General features: G+C 34.9%; 1 protein-coding gene across 1 annotated transcript in view; it reads right to left on the reverse strand.

Annotated features, from left to right (window-relative positions):
* Nucleotides 1-651: 651 nt before the first annotated feature.
* LOC131942696 (uncharacterized) overlaps nucleotides 652-15,287 on the reverse strand; it is a 54,853-nt gene continuing 40,217 nt past the window's right edge. Inside the window, exons 2-3 of the mRNA XM_059302608.1 lie at nucleotides 4,883-4,950; nucleotides 652-2,434 (exon numbers count right to left, since the gene is read on the reverse strand). Of these exons, the coding sequence (XP_059158591.1) occupies nucleotides 2,208-2,434; nucleotides 4,883-4,949 (294 nt within the window). The 5' untranslated portion in view covers nucleotide 4,950 and the 3' untranslated portion in view covers nucleotides 652-2,207. The remainder of the gene's footprint in view (nucleotides 2,435-4,882; nucleotides 4,951-15,287) is intronic.

Here is a 15,287-nt window from a genome sequence, read left to right on the forward strand (position 1 = left end):
GTGGGGATCCTGGTTTATTACAGTTATTCTTAGTGTCCAACATCACACTTAGGGACCCCTGAATAGATTCCAGTGAGAGACTTGTAACGCAGTATTCGAGTAGATCCGGTTGTGTATACCCGACATTATTAGTTAATGCAACGCTATCTTAAAACGAGCCTTAACATCTTTGAGTAGCGTAGGCCCGAACTCCGTAGCTTCTTATTTAACTTGACTACTTTCTAATTCACTGGAACTTATCTGTTTATTGTAGCAGCTATATGCATTTTTTATGAAGTTGTCAGCAAAGACGATGACTAGGTGAATTATATTAACCCTACACACTAGAGACGGCAGTAGAGCGCTAGGCCGAAAGTCAGGAGCTCGAATCATGGTTAAGTCAGTGGAACGTCCTTGAATCCACCCAGCTCTGAAAGGTACCTAACTCTCGTTACGGCGTCTGGGCATAATGTTGATCACATTATCCCTTTATATGTCGAGGTCAGGAAGCTTATAAACTCTACTTCATCTGCACGATGGATCGTTAGGTCTAAAGAGGAATCTTTTATTTAACACATTTTATTCTAACTTAACTGCATGAACATACTATCCAAGAAGTCTCAGTACTAGTTGTGTGTAAGACAAGAAAATAAACAGCACTCAGACAAAATATTTTTAAACAAAATTTATTTTATTTCATATCAGAACATGCTTTCTTCTATGTAAATCCATGAGGAACCACAGTGGCATATTGTGGACCAGAGATTATGGACCAAGAGATTATGGACCAAGAGATTATGGACCAAAAGATTATGGACCAAACGTTTTTTAACAAGCCATATAAAATTATAAAGTATACATCTATGATCAGTGTGTAATTTAAATAGAATATTGCATAAACATTTTACATTTTATAACCCATCTACAATTTTTAAATATTTTTTTTCGCTTCAGAAACATTAAATTTTAGATAAAAACCTCATTGATTAAAGTATTACTCTCTTAAGTTTGGTTAAGTTGAAATTCTATTGTAATATACTGTTGTTTTTATAACTCGTTATTCTAAACATACTGAGATGGAGGTTTGCATTGTGTGTGTGCGTGGGATTCGAACCAGCGATGAAGACATGCTATGTGACAATCATAGGGAGGGTGGGGGGTGTATTTGGGATCACAGCCAATTGCCTCTATATAATAAATACTTTCTTTGGCTTACATGTTAACAACATCGGTATGATAATCGTGATGACATAGAAACTAGTTGATTGGTGTCTTTTACTCATTACGTGGTTAAATATTCATGCTATTAAATCGGGGTCTGTATTGGAAAAATTATTTTTTTTTAGGTTTTTTTTTTTACACAAAATTTATTCTGCCACAACGATAAATTTTTTAATTTTTTATTTTAAATGTAATTTAAAATAATGCTATCATTTAGTTTATTTTTTTCACAAATTTTTATAAAATAAAAATAAAAGGGACCACACTAACATGCATAGAATGTAAGCTAATATTGCACCCTGGGAGTGGAGTATTAAATATAAAAATATTTCGTTATAAAAAAATGTTCAGTACATACATATAAAAACGAAAAGATAAAAAATCAATTATGAAATAAAAGTAAAATGAAGATGGTTGAGATGATAACAACATCTACCACATTGTTGTACTTGTATGCAGGCAGACACACGTGAATACGATAAGGAATTTGGCGGGGAAAGGGAATACGCTAAAGGGAATTAACAATTGAAATACAGGAAGGGTAGATAACTAAGGCGAATTTCTCAAAATATATAAACATGATTTCTTGTTGAAATATCAATCGGAACAATGCTAGGGACTAAATTGTACTATTTTATTAATAGTTAGTATAAATTATTTGATTAATCGGATCTTAAAATAGTTTATTAAAATTTGTGTGAGTTAAAAGTAGTCATAGTTTTTACCTTTAAAAACCTTAAAATTTCTATTGTGAGAATTGATTTATTTTATTAAATTTTTTATGTCATCAATTTTATTGGTATATTCAATGCCACTTCATTATATTTTTTGAAATCTTAATAATGCTCATCTTACTTTCTTGTAGATCTATATACGAAGTAAAAAAAAAATTAATGCTCATCTGTAAAGAATTTTAAAAAAATGTATTCTAATGTTGTGATAACAATTAATTCGCCGTTCAAGTAAAACATACATTGATTAAATTTGATTACACTAACAGGACACTTCTACTTCAGCTCCACGATGTCACCATCCAGGTCCATCCCAACGATCTTGGTGCCATCTGCGTTCAGCTTGATCTCCAAGAGAGAGGCGGCCTTGATGGGGTCCTTGAGGGCGAACTCCAAGACGACTTTCTTCGGGTCGACGGAGTCGTTCTCGATCATGTAGCCGAAACTCGTGTTGTCGAGTTTCTTGTGGGCGTGGGGGTTCACGTGGTACTCCTGGTAGCCGTCTGAAAGGTCAAGGTTAGGTATGCGTTCAAGGTTGTGTGTAAGGTGAAGGTTAATTTTAAGGTCAAGTTTATGATTTGATATGTATTCCATGTTTTTTAAAAGTGGATTGGAGACTCAACTCCGCTAAAACAATTTAAATGTAAAATTAACAAGGCTTGCAACTTCTCATTTACGTACTTGCCAGCTAGTATTTTCCAAATAAAAAAAATGAATATTTTTAGTAAATTCGGTAACAAAAAAAAATAATACAACAATTACTGCCGGGATTGTAAAATTATTTAAAATCGTAAAAAAATGATAATGATAGACATCAAGAGATTATGATTATTTTTAAAAAAAAACGCGTACAGTTTGTTATTATTTAGTCGAATCCGTAACAAGTTGACATATACGTAAAAACAATATAAGTATATTAGTATAATAGCCTGGGCATGCCGGTACTTAATTTCATTCTCTTTTTAGTATAAAGTTTATCATTTTTTAAATTTATTTTTTTGTATTGCGGGTACTCTTGGCATATTAAAAATCTTAAAGTGCTGCCTATAAACAAATAGCCACAATATTTTTTGCATCAATGGGAATCATGTTCCCTACAATTAATTTAGTTCGAAAACGGATATCGCTCCCTGGCTAACGAGATTTTAAATTTTAAACGAGAGAGATCGAGACTTACAAGCTCTAGAAACTAACGCCGCTCAGAGCAGCTGAATGGAAAAGATTTTATGTAAGATGAAGGTTGGTGGTTTGTGGAGTTGGGTGATTTGTGAAATAGGATGCTTTGTGCCTTATTTTAATTGTAGTAAATACACAGAGAATAATGCGTGATTCTTAATATTAAGCTCTTGAAATTTTGAGATTAAAAGGCAGGTAACTCAAAAAATACATACTTAATGTCTAATTTATTGGTTGCCTACCCTTACAATGAACGCAAACGAAACTTCATTCACTACGTTAACGTATTTAATTTATAAAAAAAAAAAAAGCTCCATATATTGTAAATCGTCGTTTCTTTACGTCGTTTGTTAAAGACCATGTACAACGATGTTTGATAGGCTTTTCTTTCATCTTTTAGTTTAGTCACCTATTTAGTCTATGGCTCCTGTTTTAAGCTATGAGTCCTAATTTACACCACCTTTGTAGTCGCCTATTATTTCACCATTTCAGTCTATTTTTTTTCTTGTTTTCGTAAAAAAATAATACCCCCATTTCAGCCTAAAACTATTTAATCCCCTTCGGAATACTCTTTTAGTCTGACAACTGTTTTAATATAGAAAATCCCGTAACCCAAGCTACAGACCCTTTAAGCGGGTAAGGTTGAATTATTAACTTAACTAGACTGTCTTAATCTAACAAAATGCCTTTATTCCGCACTATACATTTCACATATTTTATGGAGAGTTAACATTTCCAAACCACGTTATTTTCCTGTTATCTTGAAGTTGTCGTCCCTCACAAAGATGGGCCTGTTCTAATGTGTAAGGATAACTATCGCTTGTCAGACAAGAGTAGACGGAAAAAAATTAGATCTATTTTTAGAACAAGCGTTGCGCGAAGAAATTCGAACAATAATGTGTTCACGTGTATTTTTAGTCGTCTCACTGAGCGTGTGCTTTGTCTGCTATTTATATACCAAATCAGCATGCCATTAATAATGCCTGTTTGACATTTTTTTGTTAAATGCATGCAATGTACTGTATTTAAACGTTTTCATATATATATATATATATATATATATATATATATATATATATATATATATATATATATATACATACTTAAATAAGACCGTATAGCGTTCTTATTTTCTTAACGTCGACGTTGTATAATTCAGTAATGCAACTCAGGATAATCTTTGTATATGTTTTATCTACACCGTTTGGTGCCTAATAAGGATTGGCACCTAGCTACGCCTCTGATAGAATTAACATGCAATAGCGTGTAAATTAAAATGTAAATTTAAAATAAGCCAGTTTTTTTTAAAATCTCGTCTGGCTTCCTGTATATAGGATCTGCTTCAGCCTGACCACCCCTCCCTCTCTCCTTATATTGTTTTTGTTTTTATTTATAGTTAGACATACACCTTATCTTATTTAGCTGAAATACATTTAAATAATGAAAAGATAACGACATTACGATCTACGATCACCTTTAACTGCTTTTGGCAAATTCTATCTTTTGTTTTTATTTAGTTAGACCTACATACCATCTTATTTAACTGAAATCAATTGAAACAATGAGACGATGAACGACGTTACGTGATAATACGATAATGTTTAACTGCTTTAGACAAGTTATATATATATATATATATATATATATATATATATATATATATATATATATATATATATATATATATATATATATATTTAAATTAATAGCTAGACCTACATACTCTCTTATTTAACCAAAATCAATTAAAACAATGAGATGATGAACGACCTTACCAGATTTTTTGTCAGCTGTAATCTCCTGCCACTTGTCCTTGTTTAGACTGTCAATCAAACCTTCCATTCTGTCAAGAAATAAAGGTAAATTATTAAATTCCAGGTGAGTTAAGTGAATGAATAGAAATATGCGTGGAATTCTGGGTAGGTCACAAACATAAAAGTGTGTCGGTTACAAACATCAAAGGCGGGGTATTATCACACAGCTGGTAAGATAAAAACGTATCTAAAGGATTATAATTTTTTGTCTGATCTGCAAACGTCTGATTTAGTGTAGAATGATGTATGAAGTAAGGTATAAAGTCGGGTTTAGTTTAGAATGATGTATGAAGTAAGGTATAAAGTCGGGTTTAGTTTAGAATGATGTATGAAGTAAGGTATAAAGTCGGGTTTAGTTTAGAATGATGTATGAAGTAAGGTATAAAGTCGGGTTTAGTATAGAATTGAAATAGGGAGTAAGCCTTACTCAGTAAGGTATACAGGCGGGTTTAGTTATTACTGTATAGGCCAATGTTGTATTCTAGGCATAGTTATGTACTGTGTTATAGAACAGTGTGGTCGGGCGCAAGAATGATCACTCTATCGACGACTGTTATCTGTCTTAATTCGGTAAAAACGTATTTAGTCCACGAAGCTCTTTTGAATATCTACCTAAAGTTAGCGAAAGCGAAAACGGCTAAGTATTGAATTGACCAAATTATACCTGTATACCGATTAACGTCTACCGCCCAAGATCAAAATATAAATTATCTAGAAAATATATACCTTTACCAATGTCCACACACATAGCTCTGGAAAATTTACTCCCCCCCACCCCCCCACCGAAAGTTTCAAGTGTTCCCTCAAAGAGAAAAGTCTGAAAGAAACACTTGCTCACCGTGTTTTATTTACCTCCCCCCCCCCCCCGTATGTAGGTGAGCAGTGTACAGCGATGTGAGCACAGGTGAGTTGTTTTATTAATTAGCGTGACCTTGAAAACTTGAAGCGTGCAATGTTTACCTTTTCAAGCTTTGACCTGCTTTTCTTTAAACTCGTTTACACCAAAAAATGTGCTTATGGTAAATATTTGTTCGGTTTAAAAAATAAAGATAATTCTAGGTTAAAATCTATCTTTAATTTTATTTTATTCTAAAGGAAGTTTGAGGCGATTCTAATGAATGTTAAATGAACTATTGAATAAATGCATTTTTTTTAAATGATGCTCAGCAAAATGTAATTTTGAAAACGAAAGTAGCTCTTAATTGCATACCGGATTTGAATGTGTACAGTACAAATGAGTTAAGGGGTCATCCATAAATGACGTCACGCTTTTTTTGACGATTTTTACCTCCCCCCCCCTTCCCTCCGTCACACGTCGTCACAAAAAGCCAGACCCCCCCCCCCTAAAATGACGTCAGACCTCAACCTACAACCCCCCTCAAAATTGCAGTTGAATTTTTTTTTAAATCGATATTTTTCTAAAATCTTGTCTAAACTATTACAATTTATTAAAACAGTTATCTAAAATCCGAAATAACGTCTAAAATTCGTTTTCTAACATTGCTTTTTTATAATGCGAAAGTGTGACGTCGCAACATCTGAACCCCCCCCCCCCCCCCCTCCCCCTCATCACACATCGTCACAAAATTACGGACCCCCCCTACGAGTGTGACGTCATTTATGGAGGACCCCTTACCCACGATATGGTTGCGAATGTTACAGACAATGTTAGGACTGGAACTCAAATCAGGATAAAGTGATGGACACGTTACAAGAAAATACAACTACAACACACCTTGAGTCAATGCTTAAGAGCACACCACACGGCTATTACACATTTTGCAAAAAAACTAATTTGCTATCGAATCTCCTTTTAAAATACACATTCGCTTATTACACAGGGAGTATTTCTCCATAAAAGAGATTAGAGTCGGAAGGCTTCATTCCTTTCTCATTTTGTTTCTCCTTTTTCTCTTTCTTTTTCCTGCGCGGACGTACAAGAGAGAGCAGTCTTTTAGCACTCACCAATGACTTGCGAGGAATCCCAAGTCGCCAGTGTACAAAGGTTTTGTTAGTTTTTTCGTTTCAGCTCAGTCGCCCCAGGCTGTGCTATTTAAGAATGTTGTTGGTAATATTGTTCGCCTTAGGTACAGTTATAAATAGTGTATTCACTGCTTGGGTATTTTTTACCGTAGGGTTAAAGTCACCGGTAGATATAGAATTAGAGTTTTGTGGAAAATGTTTTAGTGAGAATAAAAGAGCTAGATAAAAATAGTAGTGTTCTTATGTTTATGCGTTATTTGTATTTTCATTGAAGAGATACAAGTTTGCATGTTTTGAAAGAAATCAACCAACACAATGATTACGACAATTTGACAGAAAAATCAAACAATGAAAAAAATTAGAGTCGTCTATACATAGTTTCATGTAGTGATGGGAAATAAGGATTGAAGGGTGGGACGTGATGTATGTGACAATGAGCTTTTTGGGAAGGTGATGGAGAATGTTTAATATGGAGTTTATTTTCAATATATTCAAACAAACAGTGAGAAAAGCTTGACAACGTATTCTAGGTGCCTTCTTTTTTAGCATTGGCATAGTTGTGAGTGTAAATATAAGAGGGAATTTAATGAAAAGAATTAAATAATGTTAACGTTAGGATAACGCCAAGGTATGAAAACATACTTAAACTAACAATCCCATTCAATAGCTTTGGTACCTACTTGCAAAAAAATGTAAAACACCAAACGTATTAATTGATTTATGATTAAAGCTCAGACTAAGACAATTCGGTACACATTGTTACTAATGACTCCTTAATTATACCTCGTGGTGTCCTTAATGACACAATAATTGTATACATCTCCTAGCTACACTACAAACGCTGACTCAAAGTAATGGCTCTAGATGATCACGTGATATTCTGTAAACGTTCTATAATGACTGTTAAACAAGGGTCATTGACCTCATGTATGCAGATATTTATTTTCTCAAGATGATTGCTAATTCCGTATCATCGTAATACGTAAATTCATTGCATTGCACGAAATACACCGACGGCAAAAATATGATACTTACTTCAACAGTAAGTTAATATCCATCTTGTAATGAAGATGAGTGCTTATAAAAAAAAGAAACAGAAAGAAATAGAATGAAAAAGAAAAGTAGAAGCGATGTGATAAACAGAGAAATACAGAAAAAGGAAAGAAACAAAAAGTTTTATTTTTGCACGCTTTGTTAAAAATAAAGTCTTGCCTTAAACAATTTTTATGAAAAGCTATTCCACTTTCTTCGCTTTACAGAACAGCTTTACGCGTAGTTTACAACTTTGAAACAAAAATCATCAATGACAAACTCATGGAACAAGAATTAAAAAAGAAGACAAGAGTACGCCATAGCAAACGTAAGATGTTATTTTCTGGACCATTTGTAAAATAATTAAAAGCAGATAATTTTACTGTAAAAAAAAGTGTAAAAATGAAAAATCTCACAATAAACAGAAGCTTGTGAAAGAGAAGTAGACCGATTCGAGCGTCTGTTTTGGATATTTAAACCTTACTCGCCTGTGTGAAATGCTAAGCGAAAAATCGTTTCTACGCTTTGTTATCCTAGAGAGCTGAAGTAATGCGAACAACAGAAACTAACAAGATATATTAGAACGTTCGACAACTCCAGTTCATTTGAACTGAAAAACAGAAACGCACTGAGGCAGTTCCAAGCAAGTTACCTCCCTTTAAACTGTTTGACCTAATTTAGGGGAAAAAAATCTTTTCTTTTTTTCCCTAACTATTTTGAAAAGAAATTTTCTTCGACTTGTGGGGTATAGTCCGGTAATTAGTTTTTAAACACTGAATTACTTGATTAGCTAGATTTTATTAACATTATTTCTATTTCTTTTATCGTTCACGCAATTTCTCTGCTTTTAAAATATTTTGTCTATTTAAAATAACTTGCATTCGCATAAAAAAAAAAAAAAAAAACTTGATTGATGCTGTTGTCAACATTTTTCCTGGAGTTTTATGCATTTTTTGTTCAGTCTAGTTCTGTATTTTTTGTAGAAATACCTTGATAGAACACGTCAGTAATAAGTTTAAAATTATTAGCGTACTTCCTTTAGACATACACCCGTGTCTCATTTGGTAGATTAAAAAAAAAACTCTTACTAGACTTAAAACAAATGTTACATGTTATTTTTTCCATTTAATTTGGTAATACGATTACGTAGGCATTAAAAAAACAATCACAATGAAATGCATACCTTTCGTAAATATTTTCTGATTCTTATCAAAACATTTTATTTCAAATGACAATACAGCATAGCACAAAAATAAAAAATAAAAGTACACAGTGTGATAATAGCGTATTTTAGAAGACATAAAACTATGTTTATATTTTTTCAGCATATTTTTTCGTAATGTTTTTCTGTTTACTTTATCGTTATTGTTAGATTTCTCAAAGAAAAGTATCGTAAATGAGGAACAATATGATGCTAAAATCAAATTACCTTCACGAGCTCTATAACTTTATTTTTTTATGGTTTTATCACCATTTATGTATCTTCACAACCATTTTATCTCTGATGTTCATTTCTATTACAATTTCATATATGCCATTTATTATCATAACCAAAAAAAATTGTTTGACCAAACGGTATAAACTTTTCTAGGCATGACTTGTTATTCTTAGGAAATGTTTAAATGATGTTCATTTGCAAGATGTGTCTATGACGCATCTTAAAACTATTTTCAACCTTTGATGTTTTCTAACATGTACCACATTATTTGGTTTAAAAAAAAAACAGCCCAATTTCCTGATAAAAAATACGCCAAACAAATTTCATAGCGAGGGATGAAAGCAGAGCTGGCTTAGGAATTCCGTCTTACCCCTAAAAATAAAGCATTCTTTAAACAAGGACCATAACTCTACACCACCACCTTCCCTTCTCACTCTTGTTGTTGAGAGAGAGAAAAATACTCTCCTAAAATCATATTAGCAGCAATATGAAACGTACAAATGGACCAAAATATAAAGGAATTTACTGTAAAAAAAACAACATAGAACAAATCAATAACAAGAACCAGATATTAAGGAAGTTATTGTAAAAACAGAACGATAGAACAGATCAAAACCAAATCTCATGAGCCTTTGTCTTGACATGGTGTTATAATAACTTGATATATTTAGCTTAGCTATGTCTACACAACGCCTAGTTTCATCCTTCATCACAGCATGTTGTTACTAAATAGAGGGAAGGCGTGGTCGGGATATAGAACGCACAGAAGATACCTTGAACACTTCGAGATCGGAATCAGACCTAGAGATCGTAGAACCTCCATGAGACAACCCTGACTCAGAGGCGTAGCTACCGATTCTGCCGCCCGTGGTGGACTATGAATCCCCCCTCCCGCCCCAAATTTATATATAGTTATTCACGTTGGCGAAAAAGCGCCCCCCCCCCCCCTCTACACCAAAACAGTTTATATTTAAATATCATACACTTGATGTAGAAAACAACTAAATGAGTACTTAAACCCAAGTAAAGTCTTTTTTTTAATACTGTGACTGTGTATATTTTTAAGCAATGCTATACAGAGTAAGATTTGTTTTATTTTTTCTACCCCTTTTTGGCGCCACTATGGTTGGCGCTCAGGGCGGCCGCACTACCCCCCCCCCCCCACCCCCTACGCCCCTAGGGGAAAAATAAAGACGTTATTTTCTTCTATTAATACATGTTTGGTTTGTTAATTAGTACCAATTTAGCTTAGACAGAGCTAAACATCCACCGTAAGGCTACAATTCTAAAACTTTTGATTTCATCTCCAGAAAGACACAGCCTTGGTGAATCTGGGACAGGAGCAACAAGCGCTCAGTGCCAACTTAAACAAGAGCAGATTTAGAACTCGAAATGTCAGCACCAAACGCGAGTTATCTTCGCTTGACGAAATACTAGACCAGGCAGGGCATACACACGCAGCTAATTGCCCGGATATTGAAAGAGCATTTTGTCTGACGAAAGTTGGAGAGAGAGAAAAAATCCTTCTCCGTCATTTGACTGGAGATTTATTTGTCAGCTTAACAGATTTAGATGAATAGTTTGTTGCTTAAGAACACAGCTCAGACTACAAAACTCAGGTTAATTTAGTTCTCAGCAGGAGACAAAAGTAAACACGCTTAGGTAAATGTCACATTGGAGCTGAACTATAGGACGATTAAGGTCCTGACATTTTTTTTCTATTTGTATGTGTTATGCATTTACTTGGGCCAATTCGTGTGATGTGAAATCCATGCCTTGATTTCAAGCAAGATGATGGTTTCCTAAAGACAAACATGTTCAGCTAATATGGGATGCGATGAAACAAAGGTCTATCCATCTTTAAAAATTAAACTTGACAAATTTGAGCAATATTTTCTTGCTTGTTTAACATACACGTTGCCTTGAGTGTTAATCGTTAATTTAACCTTAACCATAACCTCAATCTTAATCGTAGCTCTTCGTCTCCTATGACTTACGTTAGCGTAATCTCGCTTTGACCTTAACCTTAATTCTACACCAACATAAAATACAGCTATTTTATTAACACGTTTTTCTTAACTCAGCTTCGCGTTTGTTTGTTTGTTTGGATGTTTGTTGTTAAAATTGACATCGAAAATTAGCCCACTTCTGATTGCTCTATAGACCTGAAATTTGGCATGCATGCTACTTTCGCCTAACAATTTCAGATGCAATCATAAAAACTAGCAATTAGTGACCGTAATTAGCTTAATTTAATTACGCCCCAAGGACCATAAAATTGAGGACATGATTTCTAAAGATACCGACAAGACTGGAGGCCTATTGACCCAGTTACTTCGGCCCCAATCGATGTGAGCGCGCTGGCCGTGATCGTATAGTGGTTAGTACTTCGCGTTGTGGCCGCGACAACCCAGGTTCGAATCCTGGTCGCTCAAGTTTTTAGTCCGTGTATTTATAAACACTTTTTTAAAAACCACGTTTTTCATGTGTAGCAACGGACTAAAAAGGAGAAAATAAAATACTTAAAAAAAACTTTTTAAAAAACCACGTTTTTCTTGTGGACTAAAAAGTAGAAAATAAAATTTTCTTTTGTGCTTCCTCGAGCTGTGCAGGTTCTTGTGATGACTGACAAAAAACGTGGGTCGGGCAGATGGGTCGGGAAATTTGATGGTGAACGTACCCACGTTTTTTGTCAGTCATCACAAGAACCTGCACAGCTCGAGGAAGCACAAAAGAAAATTTTATTTTCTACTTTTTAGTCCACAAGAAAAACGTGGTTTTTTAAAAAGTTTTTTTTAAGTATTTTATTCTTGAGTGTAGTGCTGATTCACGTGAACTTTATGAACGTACACGACATATGTTATACCGATGCGTGGTCGAGTGGTACAGCAAACATTAATTTCCGAAAGTCTCCAAGTTCGGTTCCCTTTTTAGAATTAACCGGATTTGAGTGAACGCACACAGTTCTGATAAATACTGTACTAGGGTCTTGAAAATTAAACCCGGCTACGTTTGATTATGACATTATAAAACCCGATACCGTGGTCTAACAGGTGAAATATGTTGCGGTATACGGACATACAAAAACGATTGAGTATCAATAAATATAATTCTCTTCATGGACAAGACGACGCGGGTCGGCTAGTTCAGTTTTTTTGTAAGAAGGTGAAGCTCGTTAGCTGGAGACAGCAACTGAACTAGGAGAGAAAACTCCGAAATCAAACAGGCGTAGAGCCCCTTAAGCGATAGATTTACTAACTCGGATTCTCTTTCGGTAACTCCTGCACACAAAGCTGGTACATAACATATTGCCTAGCATTCTATACCGGCCAAGGTTGAGAGAGTAATCACCGTGACTTGGCAACCCGTGATTTCTTCATCTAATACCCTAGTACGCATCGTTGGGATTCCTATTCTCTTGGTGTACACATTGTCTCCCGAGGCGAAATGGAGCAATGATGTGTATATATATATATATATATATATATATATATATATATATATATATACATATATATATATATATATATATATATATATCGTGACAGTAAATTGTATCAAGACAAATGATGTCAGACAAAAAATTGCAGACAAAATATCTCATTGACAAATTATCTCAGGACAAATGATCTCGACAAAGGATATCAGGACATGATAAATGATAAAACGAAAAAATGATCTCAGACAAAATATCGCAGACAAAATATCTCAAGTGCTAATGATATCAGGACAAATTATCTCAAATATGACAAAATATATATACATAAATATAGAAACCGGAATCGTGATCAAAATACTAAATTCGTCGTAAAAGATCTATTCTAGTATGTTTAATCCTAATGGCACCTTTGCAGTTTTTTTAATACATCCCACACGTCTATTTTAACATCAGACTTAAACATGTTGCATCTGTTTACACGCATCCATGTCTTTGTAGTTACAAACAGCTCTGGCAACAGACCAGGTGTTGCAGATCTCTGGAACATGTCTAGGGCCGGGGGTCTCAAAGCGTGGGCACCACGCGTGTTTACACACTCGCATAAACACACGCACGGAGCGACAGTTTATTTTAAAAATCCTATGCCCCGAACACCGACCAGAGGCGGAGTGACCCATTCCAGATCCAACGGTGTGTGTGTGGGGGGGGGGGATATATATTTGGCACCCCCACCACATTATTTATAGTGCTTCAAGTTGGCCCACCAATCACTACAATCCTCTAGCAAGTTTTTTTTTTACTTTCATTTCACACAGATCTATGTGTTGTTAAACAAAACTCCATTTTAGGAACCCTAAAGGAAAGTCCTAAAGGCAAGTGAAGTAGAGTTCACCTGTTTCTCTGACCCTCGGCATATGCAGGGATATTATTGTCAGCACTATGCTCAGCCACCTCGACCCCCTAACGTGACCTAGGTACCCATCAGGGCTGGATGGGTTCAGTTACGTTTCTATTGATTTTAGGGTTAACAGTCTAGCGCTCTTCTGTTAGGGCCACGCCTATTTGGCGGTCTACATTCTTAACTTTGACAGTATATAATTCAGTATTGCAGCTCAAAATCACCTGTTTGTTGTTTTTTATACCCCGTTAGGCGACTCCCACCCCACCTATAATTGGCCAGGGGCTACGACTACTCATAAACAAGTCAGTAGACAAAACAGCTAAGTTTAGTTGAGGTGTTCAAATAAATATTGCGTTTACTTTTATTTATTTTTTGTAATGAGGGAGAGAATACGACAGCAGTACATGAGATGTGGATGTGCTGTGTTTGCTTTTAGACAACTGCGCATGTCTCAATCGTCATCAGTCCACGCGGGGAGCGAATGTATCAACAACATGGAAGCCATGTTGAACACGCCTTAAACCAAGTCTGGTGGGTTGGTCTGGGATTTGGTATTTAATGCTCGTTTGTTGTTGATTCAGCGCGCGTGCGGTGTGTGAGTTAGACATTATAAACATGCTTCATGTGTGTTTAACATTAATCGCAGAAAATACGGACAGTTGAGGTTGTGTCACGCTGAGTTAACATTCCCCAAACCTTCTCCGTCTGTAAGCTCTGGTGCAATGTATTTAAAGATAAATTGATACCTCTTTTTCGTTCTGTATTCTGCTGTTGGTATTTAGTATTACGCGTCAATTTGTTATGCGTCATATAGGCCGTTGACTCCGATTTCAGCCTGCTTTTTTCTGGATTTGGTTCCATAGTGTTTGTGCAACCAAGATTAAACTACAAGGCAGCAGTTGTTTGATGTTGGAGTTTTCTCTCCTAGAAGAGTGGCTGTCCCCAACCTCATCTGTCAGAGGGTTCGAACTCCAGACTTCGATTTAGCAACTCTGAGATTTACCGATTCGACCATGCCAACCCCAAAACATCGTTAGATAACTGTTATGTTTTTCACAGTTTTTTAACTAGATATTTAAAATTTTGTTATTTTAAATCTCATATTACAAGATACTTCTTAAACGAAACGTTCAAGTAAAGTTAAAAAAAAAAGATATGAAACAAAAACAGTTTTTCAAATTGTATTTGTTGTTAAAGTTAAGTGAAGTAATTTAAGTACTGACAGAAACTATTTCAGAAAATAATGCAATCATTCGAGTAACGAGGAAATTTAAAAAAAATGGAATTCCGCGCTACACTTTGAAAAAACAACAAACTGTTTACATTTCCGTGAATGTTGCAGAATTGCACAGCAATTTCCGCTGGCTGTCATTTCACGCGTTGTTACCGTAAGCCTCCCCCTGCTATAAACACAGTAATACGATCATTTTATTGTTACTGTAAATACATTCTTTTTGCGTTACCTGGTTTTAGAAAATAAACCTACAAATACATTTCACGAAACGCGAGAGGAAAATGTATTTTCCCGAAAAGTTTCTTTTCTCTAATGTAGCCAGCCCACTGAAGGTAAGAA

Source organism: Physella acuta, unplaced genomic scaffold (genome assembly GCF_028476545.2).
Source record: "Physella acuta isolate Inbredline_101_S28 unplaced genomic scaffold, ASM2847654v3 ptg000036l, whole genome shotgun sequence".
NCBI lineage: Eukaryota > Metazoa > Mollusca > Gastropoda > Physidae > Physella > Physella acuta.